The sequence below is a fragment of the Sebastes fasciatus genome, chromosome 11, assembly GCF_043250625.1.
Source record: "Sebastes fasciatus isolate fSebFas1 chromosome 11, fSebFas1.pri, whole genome shotgun sequence".
Taxonomy (NCBI): Eukaryota; Metazoa; Chordata; class Actinopteri; order Perciformes; family Sebastidae; genus Sebastes; species Sebastes fasciatus.
Genome location: NC_133805.1, coordinates 8,350,493 through 8,369,349, shown reverse-complemented (window position 1 = coordinate 8,369,349; position 18,857 = coordinate 8,350,493). Strand labels below are relative to the sequence as shown.

At 40.8% G+C, this 18,857-nt stretch overlaps 1 protein-coding gene across 3 annotated transcripts in view; it reads right to left on the bottom strand.

Moving 5' to 3' along the window:
* Positions 1-18,857, bottom strand: part of slc6a9 (solute carrier family 6 member 9) — an 81,683-nt gene that overhangs the window by 11,975 nt on the left and 50,851 nt on the right. For all 3 annotated transcript variants that reach the window (XM_074650315.1, XM_074650316.1, XM_074650314.1), the window contains 3 exons: positions 6,888-7,044; positions 2,857-2,988; positions 2,205-2,478 (listed from right to left, as the gene is read on the bottom strand). In XM_074650315.1, the coding sequence (XP_074506416.1) occupies positions 2,205-2,478; positions 2,857-2,988; positions 6,888-7,044 (563 nt within the window). The remainder of the gene's footprint in view (positions 1-2,204; positions 2,479-2,856; positions 2,989-6,887; positions 7,045-18,857) is intronic.

The following is an 18,857-nucleotide window of genomic DNA, read 5'->3' as shown; positions in this document are numbered from 1 at the left end:
GGCTCTAGATTGCCTGCTCTGAAATCCCATTTAGGCCTACGGGTGTGAAATGGAAATTATACTAAATGACCGTATTAATATGCATGCAACGCTGAAGATAATCATTATCTATAATCTTCGTGATTATACAACCTACGCAACTTCTCGTCTCCCTTGATGAATGATTACAGTATTGTCAGCATAAACAGAGGAAGACAGATGAATACATGCCTCAACAATGTGGCTAATTATCATAGATGGAGTGATTTTATTGGGGTTTGATGTAATCGGGATTAGAGTTCAACACATGAAGAACTGAACTTTGATGGTCTCGATGTTATATATATGGACTAAAACAGTTATATCAGTTATGTCAAGCATGCCGATGTAAAGTCTGTTATGTGCCACAGACACCTGAAGCCAGAGAATAAGCTGCTAACCAGAAATTATAGCCAAACAAACGTCCATCTTAACTAGGATATCGGTACTCGATACTTTTAAGGTATCCACCGAAATAACCCAGTACCAAGTAGTATCGAAACTTCTCCAGTCAAACTATACCTGCATTCAATCCTTTTTGTACACAAATCTAAAAAAAATTGACTATTTGTATGGTTATGCTTTCAGCCAATCACAGCAAATGTTCTTTGATTAATGTGACATGTGATTGGCCCGCAGCTACAACTCATAAAGTCTGTGGTGTGGTGAAGTCGAGCGTGGCGTATTTAGCGGAGTTGGTAGTTCAGTGTGCCGAGATGCCACCAAAAGTATGACTACACTACACGCCTGTGAAGTAGACAAAAAAAAGGTATCAAATGAAGTACTCTATTGGTATCTGTAACACTTTAAGGGTACTGGTACTGGTATTATAATATTTTAAACGCTACCCATCCCTGCTCTTAATGCTGCTTGTTTAATCCAAACTGGATTTTACCAAATAAGAACAAGGTCATCAAAAACGAGGAATGGTTGTGTGTTCCTTACTAGAGATATGATGATTTGTTTGTTCTGGATAGTTAAGTGATAAAGCAACAGCTCACATTCTGCACATCTGTGATTTGTTGACATCAATATACAGTAAATGACCTCGATGAGAGCAGTACCATAACATCGGTTTTGTCCTGACCTTGAAATGTATACTTTGCTCATCGCTTTGCTGTTTTCATGCATCACACAAGGTGCAAAGGTGGAAGAACAGGTGCACTGAGATATGACAGCACGAGGCATAGCCATGGTGTTTCGGTGGCGACTGGCTCTTCGACGTTGAGAGTAGAAATGTGAAGCAACTAACAAATATCTAAATAAAACACTCTTAATTAAACACTCGTAATTAAACACTCTCCAACCAGTATTGGATACAAAAATACAATCTAATGCAAATAAAATAGGCAAAGCAGCAAGATGGATATGCATTTTTTTGCACTTGATCAAGTCATGAGTCTCCTAAAAGCTGAATGTGAAACCTCCTGCATGTCACCGATGACGCTGTCCCTCACTGCTCAGAAGCCACTGCACCTCTAGTAAAATCTAGTCTAAATATTTGAAAGTGGAGGCATGTTTGTGGAAAGCTTGTCTTACAGGGGCAAGTCAATTTTGACCTCCGTGTCAAGTACGATAGGCCTACAGAACTGGGTCCAAAGAGGTGACTTACATAACTTGACAAAACTTATAAAACAAAGTTTTTAAAGCCGTTTCACACCAAGCACGGAAATTTATAAAAAATGATTTTGTTGTTTCTTAATAATGCTTGCACACGAAAAAAATATTCAGACGGACCTCGCTTTCAGCGGATTTCCGCCTGTGGAAATATATGTTCGACCAATGAAATCCTTTATTCCAACTGATCACAGTCATTCTGCATAATAATTAACCATGTGCTTCTGTTTGTTGCACGGAAAGTGTGTATTTTTGGGGCCTTGGAACAATGGGCTTCTTTCGGTCCAATGGGACATTTTTGGGACTATTGTTGTTTCGGAAAAACAATGGGCCGTCCCCTTCTCAACCCCCAATAATGTACGACAAACTCTACTACCTCAACAACCAAATGCAGGACAATATATGGCTTGAGATTACCCAGCAGCTCGATGAAGATGGTGATGTAGCATTACATTTGGGGTCTGATTAGTTTATGTATTGTGTAGGGATACGGATACACGGATAATTTGCATTCCCGCATCGCATTAGTAAAAAACTGCTTTTACTCTACTTGTACTTCGGAGACTTACTTCCAGTACTCCTCACTGGGGCTGGTCCTCTTGGTGCGGTTGACGACCTCGGACACCCCCGCTACGAGGCTTGTGGTAACGTTAGCCAGGCTGGCGTTGAGATGGCTGCCGCCCGCCACCCCGCTACAGTCCGGCGTGTTCCAGGGGTTGTTGCAGTAGGTCCACGGCAGCAGGCTTGTCATGGACATGAAAAAGTAGTAGAAGGCGATGCAAATGACCACGTTGTAATAGATCCCAATGTAGGTGGACACCACCATCATGCCGTAGCCCACACCTGGAGGGAGGAGAAGACGGGACGGGAGAACATCAGCATTGTAAATGATGGGTCACCATCACGCTAGAGGCTGCATCCTTAGGATAGATGTACTAAGCTTCTCTCTGTTTTGAACTTGGAACCTTTAATATGGTTGATATATCTGTTATGTCTGACAATAATTTGCAGGTTTGTCAACTCACAAGCTTTATGTAGTTGGGTAAACGCTCAATGTCCTGTTGCTAACACATATAATGTGGTCATAGGAGCATCTAGTTCAACCAACATGCTCACCTTAACCGAACCCTAACAGTAACCAAAGACCTCAAATAAGAATGTGATGTCATTTTCAAGCAAAAATAAAATAATAGATGCTTATGCTGTGGGATTGTCACTAACCTTTGAACATAGGGCTGATCTTCCAAACTCCCAGACACCCCAGGCTGGTGAACTGACCGAAGGACAGCTCGAGGAAGAAGAGAGGAATGCCGCAGAACACCAGCATGATGAAGTACGGTAACATGAAGGCACCTGGAGGGGAGAAGCACTCAGTTACTGTCATGGTCTATATGTTTCTGGGAGGTCATGGAACAGTGGGCCATACAGAAGTAAAGAAAATTATATTCTAAGATGTCCAATTTATGTAAGTTTAGTTATTACAGTTGATGTGAGGACACTTTTGTTTTTGTCGAGACAAGAGCCTAGCAGGCAAATACAACGTCAGTTACATCCTGTGCTGTCTGACAAAGGTAGTAATTACTGCTGATGAGGATGACAAAGTGGCAGAATGCGGAGGCACCTGGTCCATAGGTAACAGACAAAGGGAATCAGACAGATTATCTAAATGACATACCCAAAGTGTGTTGGCTGACATAACTGGCTGGGAATTATAAACTACTCTGTAAAGATATTTCCTCTCCAGGTTTTGTAGCTTCATATGATGCCAAGTTACGTTTGTGTAAAAACAAATACTTCTTCACAGTAATGTCAATTACTACATAAGGGGAGATACGACAGGTGAATAGGGTACATTTTGTAACTAATAGATATCACCATGAATCTTCCCCAGTTGATTACTCACATTAAGGCGATTCTTTTTTGTATTACAAGTTTTCTGAAATTCTTATTTTTAAATATGCAAATGAGGGATTATCTTACTAAATATGCACTAATTTGCATACATTTCTAGAACAGAAATCTGAACATTGGATTAAGGCAGGTTCAAAATTCTTGTTTCATTTTGTTGACATATTACAGTCAAAGGTTTTTACAGAGGGGATTTTGGATATCTCTTTTTATCACTCCATAAATCAGAAAATACTGTCAACAGCCATTCAAAAAATCAATTTTTGCCATGTTTTAGGGATAAAATGCTCCATAAATCAAGCTATGAATGATGTATGAACAAACCCCCTCAGTAAAAACCTTCAGAATATAGATAGGAATTAAACTGGGACGTTTGGTGTATGTAAGTGCTGTTGAAGTGAAGATTTCTGTCTCAGAGTCTGAGAAAAAACTCATTGTGAGAATGGCCTTTAAAGATGTGGATTGTAAAATTACATCATTTTGTAAGACACTACAGGTGAATAAGGTACAAAATGTTAACTTTTAGACACCACCGTGAAACTTCCACAGTTGATTACTTACATTAAGACAATTATTTTTTGCATTACAAGTTTTGTGGGCGAATTTAGGAGAAATCTACAGACGCAAAGAGACAAAATGTAGTAAAATAAACACCTAAATGTGTATTTTGGATGTTTTTTTTCCACCAGGCTGAAACAAGACATATTTCTTAAAATTGACCAGTGCATTAACAACAATGTTTTTGCTTGGGGGGTCTCTCGCCATAAATTAGACATGTGTTGGAAGAAGTATTAAAAACTTAGATGATATTGCAATGTGCAAAAAGAAAGAGAAAAAAGAAAACATAAACCTCATCTGTCATAGCAACCTCCCCTGGGTGAGCAGAGGGGTCACTGCATGTGCAGCTGAGTCCATTCAGTGGTGCAGCAACTCCCTGGTGGTTCAAACTGGACCAGAAACCAGACAGTCATCTATAGGAAACGTCTGTCTGTGTGTGTGTGAGTCTGTCAGTGTGTGTGCTTTCGTATGAGTGTCCATATGCGAACCGGGTCGGTGCGACCAGTGCATACTGTACCAAAACCTTATCGTTGCTGGTTCAGCTCAGCTCTCCTGTACACTCCCCACTATTTTGCAGCTGTGTGTGAGCTAATGTGTGACCTACATAATAAACTGAGTCCTTGTACGGTGAATGCAGGCCTCCTACATGCATAACACTAATCCAAATATTTGCAGCGCAAACGTATGAACTGAAGTGGGATACATGCCAAGGAAAGGTCTGAGTCACCGAGATACGGGACCTTTGCCCAAACTCACCGACTTCCGCTATAATTTGGTACTTCTCTGGCACATTTTCTAGTACAATTTAGAAGACATTTTTAGTCTATTTAATCCAGAGTTTTTAGGATGTAATTGACAAGTGGCAGAAGGACTTCTTATAGTTTGAATATAGTTTGTTCACGTCATGTTCTTATGCGTTGAATACAGTGGCTGCATGGTGAAAGCAGCGCGTCAGCAAGAAGCAGCTGGGTCCGTTCTGTGCACTCAGACACATTTTGACAGCATTCACACCCCAATTAACAATAATGTAGTTATGCAGAGCTGGATGCTTAAAAAGATGCTTTGGATTGAAGTTCATTGAAGTAAAGTAAAGTAAAGTAAAGTAAAGTAAAGTGTGAGGCGTAAGGCAAAGACACCTGCATTGATTAGAATGGAAAGTTCAATCAGACAGACGTGAGGTGATCAACTGTGAGAGTAAAAGAGGTGCTAATACGGAATATGGTTGATACATCTGATCTGTTTAGTGACTATTTCACATAAATACACAATATACCTGAAAGTATTATGCCTAAAACATCAGACTAAATGTGTTCTGTGCATGTATGGAAAAAACAAAATCATGCCTAAATTTACAAAAGATGGACAGTCAAGTTTCAATTTATTGTTTTCCTCCTTAAGGTTGTTGGGTGTTTTGAAGTGGGGTTGTGTGTGGTACTTATCCATAGTCAGTGTATTACCTACAGTAGAGGACGCTCTCTTTCAGTTTGGAGAAGCAGACAGGAGTTACTGCACGGAACCAAAGCAATGTACTGCTGTGGACGGGATATATATAATGTTTCTGTTCCCTGTTGGAAAGGGCTGTCTGACGGTGAGGTATAGCAGTGAAAATATTCTACATATAGCGTACACTTAAACTGACATTGATCGTTTTTAGGTGAGCTTTTCTTTTAGGGGGCTAAAATACATTTTGCTGCCGGCCCGTCCACAGCAGTGTATCGCTTTGCTCCCGCGCTGTAACTCCTGTCCTGTTTCTCCAAGCTGGGAGCGTGCTGACCGTCATCTACTGTAGGTAGGTACCGCACAACCAGGCTCAGCTTCTACCTGCAGGCCATAAGACTGACGAACTCTTGAGCTCATCACTTGTCACTTTACTGTTTTACAAACTGTTACACCTCTGTGTATATACATACATATTTATTACTTCTCTATACACTCTACATTCCTGTCTACACCTTTGTATATATATATATTAGTACTTCTCATTATTACATATTACATTCCTGTTTACACCTCTGTGTGCATATATTACTTCTCATCATGCATATATAAATACTACATCCTGTTTACATTTCCCATCTGAAATACTCTCATCAACTGAATTACAAATTTACATTTACATCACTATTTTATATCTACTTATGTTTATAGTTATTTTAACTGCACAATTTTATGCCTTAGATTATAATTTAATAATATTAAATAATATACATTGTATATATACATCATTTATGAGTATTGTTGAAAGAACCTGAGACCAGAGATTTTTCATTGCCAATAACTGCTCTGCTGGAATTGACAAATGACAAATAAAGAACCTTGAACCTTGAGGTAATACACTGACTATATGGATAAGTACCTCATACAACCCCACTTCAACACACTCAGACTATCCCTTTACGTTACAGCTGCTAATGTTGCCATGACAGTTTACATAGCAGTTGATTGCGTTTCACAGCGCAACAGTTGTTTCCTAGCAACCCTTTTAAAAGTCATGGAGCTTTAAATTGCTTATTTACAGGTAGTTTTTTAAATGTGTACCTGCAGTGTGTATTGTGCTAAAAACATGCTTTCACTGCGCAGCCTGTGTGGACAGGGTGTCGTTTTCTGGATTCCACTTCATCATCCCGAGTGTGTATATAAAAATGTATGTATGTTTTTTATAAAAGTACTTAAACTGAACTCTACTTCATTTATGTGGTGTGTCATTGGCCAGCAATAATAAAGTCAACCACTAATAATCCAATAGCAATGGACTAATTGAATTTAAATTGAAATGCATACTGTACCTCCTCCATTTCTGTAGCAGAGGTAAGGAAACCTCCAGACGTTGCCCAGGCCCACAGCATAGCCCACGCTGGTGAGGACAAACTCAATCTGGTTGCCCCAGTTCCCTCTCCGGGAGTTTTCATCCCTCTTCACTGGCTCGCCTGGAACTGCTCCGTTCTGCAAACAAAGACGGGGGGGAGAGAGAAAGAGACAGAGGTGACTTCGGGTGGCAGGGAAGCGAATGTGTTTCCGAGATAGTGCTGCTGCAGCGGGTTGAAACGCCTGCACTCGGCACGTTAAAACCAACAGAAATCAGAAGTGGGATGCTGGAGGAGAGCATCCTGAAAGACCTTATTTGCCCCAATGGGAAGTATTATTTTCATCTGTATCATGCAACGATGGCAGATAATGTACATTTCTGCATGTGGAGTTGAATTACACGCCACGCTCACAGTCACGGTTATTGAAAACTTTTCTGTAACATACTCTATCTCCTCGACCCCGAAGTCTAGCATAAGGTGGGCGCGCTGGAGCAGACGGGATGGAAAGTGAAATCAGCGCCTTAAGAACAGCCGATAAGCATTTGGTCTTGTCGTCCTGATTTCCAGCTTCTCCTCTCCTCTCCTCCCTCCCTCCATCACTCCATCTGCTGGCATCAGATGGTCCCTCGCTCCTGACCTCCTTCCTAACCTCAGCTGTGTCTGTCTGTCTGTCTGACTGTCTGTCCGTGGGCGCACATGAAGACACTCGTGCTCCTGCAGAAAAAAATAAATACCGCTAATTTCGTTACGCTCCTTTTACTTGTAGCGGTGAGTAAAGATCAGTCATTAACAAACTGAAATGATGTAATGACCTTGTCTATTTTACACATTTGCTTCCACGCTTGTGTGAAATGATCCGACCGTGGCATCGCTGAATTGAAATGGCAGAGGATAGAACAAATAAGAAGGTAAGTACTCCATGGCCAAAAGAGCTCTATCCTCAATATTTGAGGAGGTGGTTATGCTGCATAACAGAAAAACGGTTTGAAAATATCTTGTCAAAGCCAAAATTAAGGACATATATGAATATGAAACCAAAGGATTGGCCCTGAATCATGTTACATCTATCCTTGTGCCTGTCTACAGATTTCAATAGTTCAATATGACAGCCTGAGTGTCAGCAACCACTAACTTTTTTTTTTTTTTAAATGCTCGTTTCTGTGTCTCTCTATAAACATACATATATATATATATATACACAGCCCTTCTGCTCACAGGCTGCAATATGGGGCTATTGGGGCAAGCTGGCGCAGTCATTTACGTCCACTAAAAGTGCTTGTTTTTGCCATGACAGGCTCTGATTGTTATTATTATTAAGTGTCCGACATTATGGAAAGAGTCTCACTCAACGAAAAGTCTCCTTCTGAAATCTGGCGAGGTGACGTTTTGTCGGAAGACAACGGTGGAATAGTGGAATACATACATGGTGGAAACGCGAATGCTTGTTTTGTTGGAGTACAGAAAACGTAGCTTTATTATCTAAAAGATTTTCAATGTCTGGCTGAATATTCAGATGATTTCCACAACGTGGATGAGGTCTTTGAATTTGATGGCCGCCCGTTTATATTTGAGCCAGAGTATACGGATATTCAGATTTCACTACGAGACTTGAGCGGGACTTGGACACAATTACAAACAGACCGGATCACACGAATGGTAAGAAGAAGGTCTTAATTTCTCTTTAGCCCCCCTTCATAATGTTGTCAGACACTTAAGATAACAATCTGAGCCTGTCAGCGGCAAAAACAAGCACTTTTAGTGAACGTTAACATTACGTTGACACTGCTAACTTGCATCCCATAGCTCGTTTCGTGGCTGCCGGTTACAGCGTTATCCCTAGAGGACCCATAACAATCAATTGTGTCAATTAGACACAAACACATGGGAAAATATAGTCCGGGTTGAAAAATACAGAAGTTACCCTTTAAACTTTTTCCATGAAATGGTTCAACAAAACCCTGAAACATTCCGGAAAACAGATGACTGAAACATTGGTTTGCAAGCTTCGCCTCAAAAGCCTGAGAAGGAAGACAAGATGTATTATTTAACTAGCATTTACTCAGATTGTTGCAGTATTGTATAATTAATGTTTTTTTCACAATGATTTATGAATTTAGTTGTAAACAATGAAGGTCTGAAAATCCGATTGTGAAAGTCGGTTTTCTATTTTTGGACTTTTTTTTTTATGTTTGAAAATGTAGACGCAGCACTCCGGTTCTGGCTTATATGAATTGATGGTGTCTGGGCACAGCTGTATGCATGTGCACAATAATACCAACTTCATTCACTCATTCATGCTGCCTGTGTTATCTGTGTATAGCAGAGCCTGATTTTCAGAGGCCCAATGAATAACTAAAAATGTGAATAGTGGTCATAAAAACACAGCAAACAGTTCATTTTGCTGTAAAAAAAAAAAGTCTTTCAAATCATAAAATTAGTCATTAGGTAACACAGTACATGCCCATAGACAACTTCCCCATAGACACAGCATGGCGTGCTGAGTTTTACAGTTCAGCTGCCCATGATGGGGTTGGTTAACAGCTTTATCTGTGCACACAATGTTGCAGAGAATATAAAAGCAATAAACTGACAGTTATGTTTTGTTCTAATTCTATAAAACTGCTGCAGGATACGAGTCCTGGGGGGTAACATGTTGCTCACACACACCTCTCCCGGATGAACGCACTGCTTCCGACACAGAGCGAGATCTTGTTCATCAGCAAAAAACGCCAACAGAAACGAGCACAACTAAAAAACAACCTCCACATTTTGCCCCCACGGTGCTCCAGTTCAACTCTTGAGGCGGTGCCGAGCGTGACTAACGAGAGAAAGAGACAAAAAATATATCGGAGGGGAAAAACAGCAACAACCACATAAAACAAACAGCCGCCATATTTTCCCCAAAGCTCCGTAGTTTGTCTTTGAGTCTGGCTGTGCTCGCATGTCAGGAGGGCGAAAAACAAAAAGCATTTTCTCCAGCATCCCTTGACCTTTCTTTGTGTAGGAGTGGAGGCCGCAGGTGGGGACGGACGGGAAACATCAGCAAACAACGAGTGTTGTTGGTGAGGAGATGCTCAGAGTGAAGCCGCGGTCGCAGCGGCGCACGAGGAGAAACCCCCGGCGGTGAGCCCCCGCCGTCGCAGCGGGGTCGCACATTAAGACGTCTCCGTCTGGAGTTGACTTTGGAAGGAAAAGGAGCGCCGGAGACGCAGAGACATCGTGCAGCTGTGTGTGTGTGTGTTCTCGTTGCACCCGGCTGTACATCACGTACATCTGACTGACTTCCCTATCAGCAACCAGGTGTGTGCCTTCAGAAGATGCACACACACACGTACACACATGCATGAGCTCACAGGTTGACAGCCGGGCTCAGGTCTACAGACTGACAAACAGGAAGGAGAGAAAACACTGGGAATAGCAATGACCTCTGAATCTTTGGTGTACTCTCTAAAACTGACACATTCGAGAGACACACAGCGTCAACTAGTTTAAATTCAGTGGCAAAGTGAGTTCAAAAGAAGTAGAGGAGGATGTGCAGAGGACAGTGAAAACCAGGCACTGTGTTGTTGCAGTGTAGCTACTGTAATTCAGTTGGTAGTATTACAAAATGCATGTATTCAGCCTCTTGATTGATCAGAAGTAATCATTATTTACCCTGAATTATAACTGGATTAAGTTGACCCCGTTGTCATTGCTGTCACTGGCATTAAAGTAAGGATGGGACATCTGTAGGCATTAGAAAGCTCTGATGAGGTGGTCTATACTCTGGTGCTTATGTTGCATTGTCTAAAATTAATGACTAAAGTCAGTCACCATGAATTGTTCATGTGAATGGATTCAAGGCGCAGCATATAAAGTCAACACTGAAACAGTGCAATTCCACCTTAAAACACAGCCCAAAACAATAACTAGAATTACTACCGTGTGGTTGTATGCTTCTGCTAACCAAGTCAAGTTGCAGTTTACATCCATGTCTGTCCAAAATGTCATCACTTCATCATTTTATCTTGTTGTCATAATCAGCATATGAATTCTTGAGTTATGGCCAAAAGCGTATTTTGTAACGTCACGATGACCTTTGATCACCAAAATCAAATCAGTTCATCCTCGAGTCCAAGTGGACGTTTGTGCCAAATTCGAAGGAACTCCTTCAAGGCGCTAAGAGATCGCGTTCATGAGAATGGTATGGACGGACCTACAGATGACCCAATAACATAATAATAAAATAATAAAATAATCATTATAAATGGATATATTATTATCAGATCGGATGGGATACTGACCTACTTAAGCAGATCTGGTATTGGCCAGATGTGTCCAGTGACATTAGAGCGGCAACTTAGAAAATCGATGATCATTTGAGTGTGTTTTAGGGCATTTTAAGCCTTTTAGTTCAGACAGTGGAGAGAGGTTAACAGGAAAAGAGGCAGAGAGAGATGCAACAAACATCCCAGGCGGGACTTGAACCGGTGATGTTACGCTTCATGGTCGGCACCCCGTCATTTTTTAAGCCAAAAAAAGCCAAACATTTGCTCGTTCCAGCTGGATTTGTTACTTTTCTTCTTGATATATTATATACGACAGTTTTGGACCAAGCTGCAACCTCCGATGCTGAGAAATGAAGCCAATGCGGAGGTGCCAAAAACTGCAGTTCCTCAAATGGCCACTGGAAGCAATTTCTCCACCAGCTACAACCTCGCTGGACCAGAAAGCAGCGCAGCCATCACACGGCACATCTCTCGCATCTTGAAAAGATATGGATCCATCCAGCTACAGGTAGAGTATGACCCACAAGTTCACACATTCTCTGGAGGATGTTTTATGGTAAAAGTTGAACTTAGTGTTTTCCATGACATCTCTCTCTCCCTTGACTGACCCCGATGTCCGCCTCTCTCCGCCCAGGTGTTGTAGCCTGTAGTGTTGGCTCCCGGGAGCCCCCCTGGTCAGTCAGACAGACAGACAGGCACTACTCCCTCCACATCCCTCCATCCCTCCATCTCTATGTCACATGCTTCTCTGGGACCATCTGGGCTTTATATAAGACCACACATGCCGCCCTCCCCCGTCTCTCCTTTGATTTAATTTGCAACTTTTTTCTCTTTCCAGGGTCTCTTTTGATTCACAGCGCTGACTTCTGCTGTTGCTGCATCAGGACAATAATTAAATTAACAAAAGAAGCAGCCTGTTACGCAGCAAGACATGTTGATTTTGGTGTCAGATGTGTGCGTGAAACAAACACAGCAGACCGCTGTTCCTGTCCCGCGTGAAACCCAAAGCAAACATTGACAGAGCACAGTAACGTTGTTTTACGTGACGTTGTTTTACGTGACGTTGTTTTACGTGACGTTGTTTTACGTGACGTTGTTTTACGTAACGTGGTTTTGCGTAACGTTGTTTTACGTAACGTTGTTTTACGTAACGTGGTTTTGCGTAACGTGGTTTTACATAGTGTTGTTTTACGTAGTGTTGTTTTACATAGCGTTGTTTTGCGCAGTGTTGCTTTTTGCGCAGCGTTGACGTAACGTTGATTTATGTATATAAAATGAAGTGTTACCATTTTACTCTATACTCTATTCTGTTATTATTCATCACCTTGCTCTTTGCACACTAGCTCTTTGCATCAGTCAATAACCCCACTTATTCATTCAGTCTTTCTGCTTCTTCATTGTAGTGTCATCTTTAGCTGTGTTTGTGTACCTGTCATTATATTTTATTGTAACTTTATAGTATTTTAATGTATCTGGCTGCTATGACGATTTAATTTCCCTCCGGGGAACAATAAATGTATCTGTCTATCCATCTTGACTGCTGAGAATTGACAGTGTGACAGGAACTGTGATTATCTGGCTGCTCTGCTCAATCACCAAATCACCAAAAAGATGGACAGACTGACAGACAGACAGACGGGGTTATGCTTATTAATGCCAACGTTTGTCTCATTATATATCTGCTATTGTGTATTTAGCACAAACAGCACATCCTTGCTGGCAGCAGAAGAGTAGAATCCCCATTCAGTAATTGTAATCTCACAGGTTTGAGACTGACAGTCTGTCAAACAGCCGTTGACAAAATGCAGAGACCCTACCTACCTCTGCTGAGCTGACCTGGAAAAGACTGCCAGCTCAGTGCCTGAGATGTGAATACACAGAGAAACGCTGATCTGTGTTGTTCAGGCTCAGACTGGAGGTGACATGAGGTTGGATCAGTGCGATTTACCCGAAATCGTGTCACGCTACAAAGACCTGCAGGTGTCATGTGAAGGGAATGAATGCCCTAGCGTTTGTAGACGGGGAGGTTGAATGCCCGTCAACAACTACAGTTGGGTTTCTCTTTAACTATTCTCTCAGATTCTACAAGCACAGACTGTAGTTGTACCTGTCATCACTGTGTGAAAATGCATGAATGTGAAACAGAGCATTGCTGAAAGAAAGCGAGAAAAGATAAGGAAAGGTAAAAACAGAATGTACAACAGACAGTCTGAAATTAACTTTTTTTTGTTCTGCCACTCAGAAATGTTATCTGCCACTTTTAAAATGTATGTGGTAACTGAAGAAATAACATTTTAGATGTGATGTCATTAAATGTTTGATATATTTGACACAAAAAACATTATATGCATGGTAAATTAGTGTTCGAATTACAACTTTAACTTTAGGAAAGCATCAATGAGAGGAATCAATAGTCACAGAGGCATGAGATGCCAAGGAATCGGACAACTAGGAACCGATTCTCTGTTCCCATCGCCAGAGTTTTCCCTGTCCGCCAAAGTGGTGGATGGCGTGACAATCTAACCCACCACTGCCAACAGTGTACCCGCATTTGGTGGGTGCTAATTTCACCCCTTGATTCAGGTTATTACTATTAACATTAACTACGTTTACATGCACAAAATATAAAATTTTTTTGCCCTCATTCCAAAAAAGACAATTCCTACTAAGCTGTTTCATGGCTAATGAAAATGAATACTCCACTAATATTCCCGTTTAAATGCAGCCGTGCATACTCCGATAAACAAAAAACGCCCCCTTGACCTACGCCATACAGCTAGGATAATAATAATAATAATAATAATAATAATAATAATATGATTTTTTCGAAGTTTTCCACCGATTGCGAGTGTGAGTGTGCAGAGACTGTGCGAACACAGCCTGCCTCTTTCATTCCTTCAACCACCTTCTTGGAAAGGTTGGCGTTTTGATATTTGCACTTATCCAAAAACCTGTTGATTACCAAGTCTTTCATAATGTTTAAAAGTAGTTGTGTTTCTCCTTCCGACCAGAAATGTTGGCGCAAACGGCCAAGAGGCCGCGGAGCCGCAAACTGCCGTAAAAAACGTAAAAACCCCAATTGAGACGCATACTCCGAATGTGCTGTATGCATGTCCAAAGAATGCTCCTAAAACCTGAATGATATCGGCATATTCCAAATGTCTAAATCAGAAAACGCTCCACTCGGAATAAAGTCTAATTCAGAATACCCAAACGGAATATGCTGTTTACGTGAGCCGTATCAAATTCGGAATATTGTCATATTCGGAATGATTAGTGTGCATGTAAACGTAGTGTTTAAATGAGTATCATCATCGACCAAACATCTTACACAACAGACAGTAACACTGTGATATCTAATATCAAAGACGGGCATCTGTGTCAAGTATCATCACCACCTCATTATTTTGCTATATTAAATAGTAAATGTATTATTAAATGAGTAAAATACACGTTATTGGTTTTACTCTCACAGCAGCAGTAATTCAGTTTTACCCCAGATGCACTTTCCCCCCCCCCCACCTCCTCCCATCCTCCCTCCTCCCACAGCCCAAAGAGAGCACTTCATCTCTGTAGTCAGACTGCGCAGTGCTGGCACTCACACACACACACACACCAATGGTGGATGAACAACACACAACTTCACACATACGTTTGCACACACACACACACACACACACACACACACACACAACCAATTTGACAGACGCCGGCACGAACCTTTCAAACCGACGTCTCTTGACAGCTGCAGCCATGTCTGTAAAAGACACCGTCCACTGGAGTGGAGCGAGAACTACAAACTTCCTTTTCAGCTTATGGCAACACACACTTTCCTTCCTCTTCTTTTGAACTTTTGTTAAAAATACAAATGCGGACAGTAGATATAAGAAAAGGGAGTAGACATTTTGAAGGCTGAAAGTACGACATATGAGAACTCTTATTTAGAAAGTTCCCTGAATTATTTGCATCTCTCTCACACTTCTTTAGTTCACATTATAAAAAGATGCGTCACAGCTCTTCATACAATTGCAACAGGAAGGTGCACAGTAGAGCGCAGAGCTCTGCAAAAGGCCTGATAATCTCGCCTACAAAATATGATTTGTTAATATCATGCAATTGCTGACTGTGCGTGTCATTTCCTGTCTGAGAGAATTCTATTTAGCGACACCTCCTATAGAGCGATGGCATTTTACTGACAGCTCACTGCTCTTCTCTCGCAGCTGTCTCTACCTCGATGTGAGTTTGAGTTGCTTTTTTAAGCAAAAAAATGATATCATTACACGTGCATTTCTGGGTAGATGGCCATTTTCAGGTGGAACATGTCTAAGAGAATAAAGTAAAGGATGTGAGAATAAAAAAAATGTTTTTTTTTAGCAAGAAAAACAATGTAATAAATTAGTAATTTATACAGAGGTAGGAGTGTGATATTTATATACCTTATGCATTAACGGAACTGGTAATTTTATGATTGTAGCAGGCTCATGCTGGCATAGGAAACTAGAAATCCTAAGGAATCCATTGGTACCATATGTCATACTAGCTTGTCACAAAGGACGCTAAATAACGCTCCAAACTTGCGCTAAATTTTGGCGAGAAGAAACTGTCCTGTCGTGATTTATTATGTTTAAAACAGACATTCATGAACTGTGGTCACAATTATGATCTGGCAAAATAACATGTGATGAACTGACATGGAGCTGGATGGCGTGGGAACTAAAAAAGGAATGTAAAAAGGTGACACAGCACGGAGATGCAGGTAATGTCCTATCGGGACAGACTGGAGACATCGGTCCAAACACTGAGAGGGGAAGGGTCAAATCATTGTGTGTCAATGCATACGGGTTTATGGGCTCGTTCCACATTGTCTAGATGAGAATGATTGCAGTTCACCCCTTGCATAATTGATCTTATCTTTAACCTATTCTGTCCTTCAGAGGTTGTACCGGGCTCAGTTTTTAACCTATCCATTGTTACCAACCGTGTCATACTAGCTTGCCGCTTGTCGAAGTTACGCTAAATTTTGGCGAGGAAAAACTGGCAATTTTCAAAGGGGTCCCTTGACCTCTGATCTCAAGATATGTGAATGAAAATGGGTTCCACTTTATGATAATCACATGCAGTTTGGGGCAAGTCATAGTCAAGTCAGCACACTGACACACTGACAGCTGTTGTTGCCTGTTGGGCTGCAGTTTGCCATGTTATGATTTGAGCATATTTTTTATGCAAAATGCAGTACCTGTGAGGGTTTCTGGACAATATTTGTCATTGTTTTGTGTTGTTAATTGATTTCCAATAATACATATATACATATATTTGCATAAAGCAAACATATCTGCCCACTCCCATGTTGATAAGAGTATTAAATACTTGACAAATCTCCCTTTAAGGTACATTTTGAACAGATTCAAATGTGATTAATTTGCTATTAATCACGATTAACTATGGACAATCATCCAATTAAAGATGTGATTAAATATTTTTATCAATTGACAGCCCCACTTATTTAAACATTTAGACGGTACAGAGTGGCATTTCGCTCCCAAAAAAAACCTCTCTGGCAAAGCGTACTGGACAGACGCCGATTTACGAGGTAACAGCCGACAGTTCGTTTTGTCGTTAAGCTAACTCACAAATGTCGATACAGCTTGTAAAATCTAAAAATGAGAAGCCAACTCTCAGCTCTTATTCTGCCATTGATTTTTACGGGGGACGATTGGGTGCAGGGAGGTTTTATGTTTTAACGGGGGTCATTGTTGCAATGGCAGTAACAGACACCAATATTAACAGATGACAGCTATGTTTAAAGACAAGAACATTTATGGTTTATCCAAGAAACCAATATTACTACTACTACTACTACAGTAATATGCATATCTTTGATACCTCCACACTTCTGCAATCACAGTCCTGTAGATAAGAGCAATAGCTCTGGCATTGACTGAACAAAAAAAAACATCCACAACTTTCATGTGTTGCTGGGAGTTTAATCTGCTGCTGTACTTGAGCTGCTTATTAAACACAATGCAATAAGGACCAGATCATGTGTACTTCTGTTTAGTTTCATACTCTCACTCACGCAGTCTCTTTCTCTACGTTGAACTTAATTATCATCTCTATTGCCACTCTTTGTGTGTGTGTGTGTGTGTGTGTGTGTGTGTGTGTGTGAGTGTGTGTGAGGGTGAGATAAAATAGAGTGTGAAAAAAAGATCACACCTGATCCAAACATGTGTCAGTTTTTTGAAAGGCCATGTGTACCCTCAAACAAACTGTGTCGTGCGACGTGCTACCTTGTGGCTTGATTTATTATGTTTTTATGTACTGTGGTCACAAGGCAGAACAGGAACGGATTTTGGCAATTGTGATCTGGCAGAATGACATGCGATAAGCTGGCATGGAGCTGGATGGCGTGGGAACAAAAAAAAGGTACAGACTGGAGACATCTGTCCAAACCCTGAGAGGGGAAGGGTCAAATCATGGTGCGTCAGTTCATACAGGTCTACGGGCTTGTTCCACATTGTCTAGATGAGAATGATTCACTTATGCTGGTTCACCCCTGACATAATTGATCTTATCTTTAACCTATTCTGTCTTTCAGAGGTTGTACCGGGCTCAGTTTCGAAGCTATCCATTTTTACCAACCATGTCATGTTAGTTTGTCGGGAAGAACGCTAGATAACCTCTGACCTCAGGATATGTGAATGAAAATGGGTTCTATGGGTACCCACGAGTCTCCCCTTTACAGACATGCCCACTTTATGATAATCACATGCAGTTTTTTGAATGCAGTATAAATGTGTTATTTTCGCCTTTTCTAAAATGGTGTATTTGAATATTTCTGCATATTGGGGTTCCTAAACAGTCTTGGAATTGCATACATTTGGTATCACTGTAAAGCTGAGACTCTTGTGGATCCAATGAGCCTAGTTATATTCATGTGTGATGATGTTAGTCCCCATAGTAGCCATTTCATTGTATTGACACATTTTTTTTTTTAAATTTGACCTCACTGTGGTCTGTGGTGACCTCTAGGATAATCACAGCCTCATATAACTTTACAACCACAAACTAAAGACCTAGAGCATTCAGAGGATGGATGGCTTTACTAGGTAGATTGACAATAAGGTTTTTTTTTCGGAGCAGTTTCCAGAACAGAAGTGCCCGCCATCCAATCGCCTAAAAATGCAATTCTTGCAGAAATCTCAAAATGTCAAAAGTTTTTGAAACCAAATCACAGCATGTTTTTTTTATGGTGTTCATCACGCTCTCGGTGTCTTAATGTGGTATTTTGGAGGGATTATTGATCATTTTTATCAATTATCGACGGTTAAATTTAGCACCAAGTCTGTGTAACAAATGGTATCAACCCAAAAATTGCTGCAACAACTTCTGAGACATAATAGAGCATGGGAATGACCATAATACACTTCTAACATAATGTTCTAAACCTTTATACACTTTGACAATTTATTTTAATTAATTAATTAATTATTTCTGACTAGAACAACTTGACACAGTGCTGAGCTGCATCTCAAATTAATCTTCAGGTTCCCAGCGTTCAGATGATGTACACCACTTCTATGTGACATCTACTGTTGACCTGCTATCTCCTCCTAAAGACCCCCTGTACCCCCGCTAAAAAAGACAAAAAATGGGTCTATTGTGTGTCTCAGAGGGTTAAGAG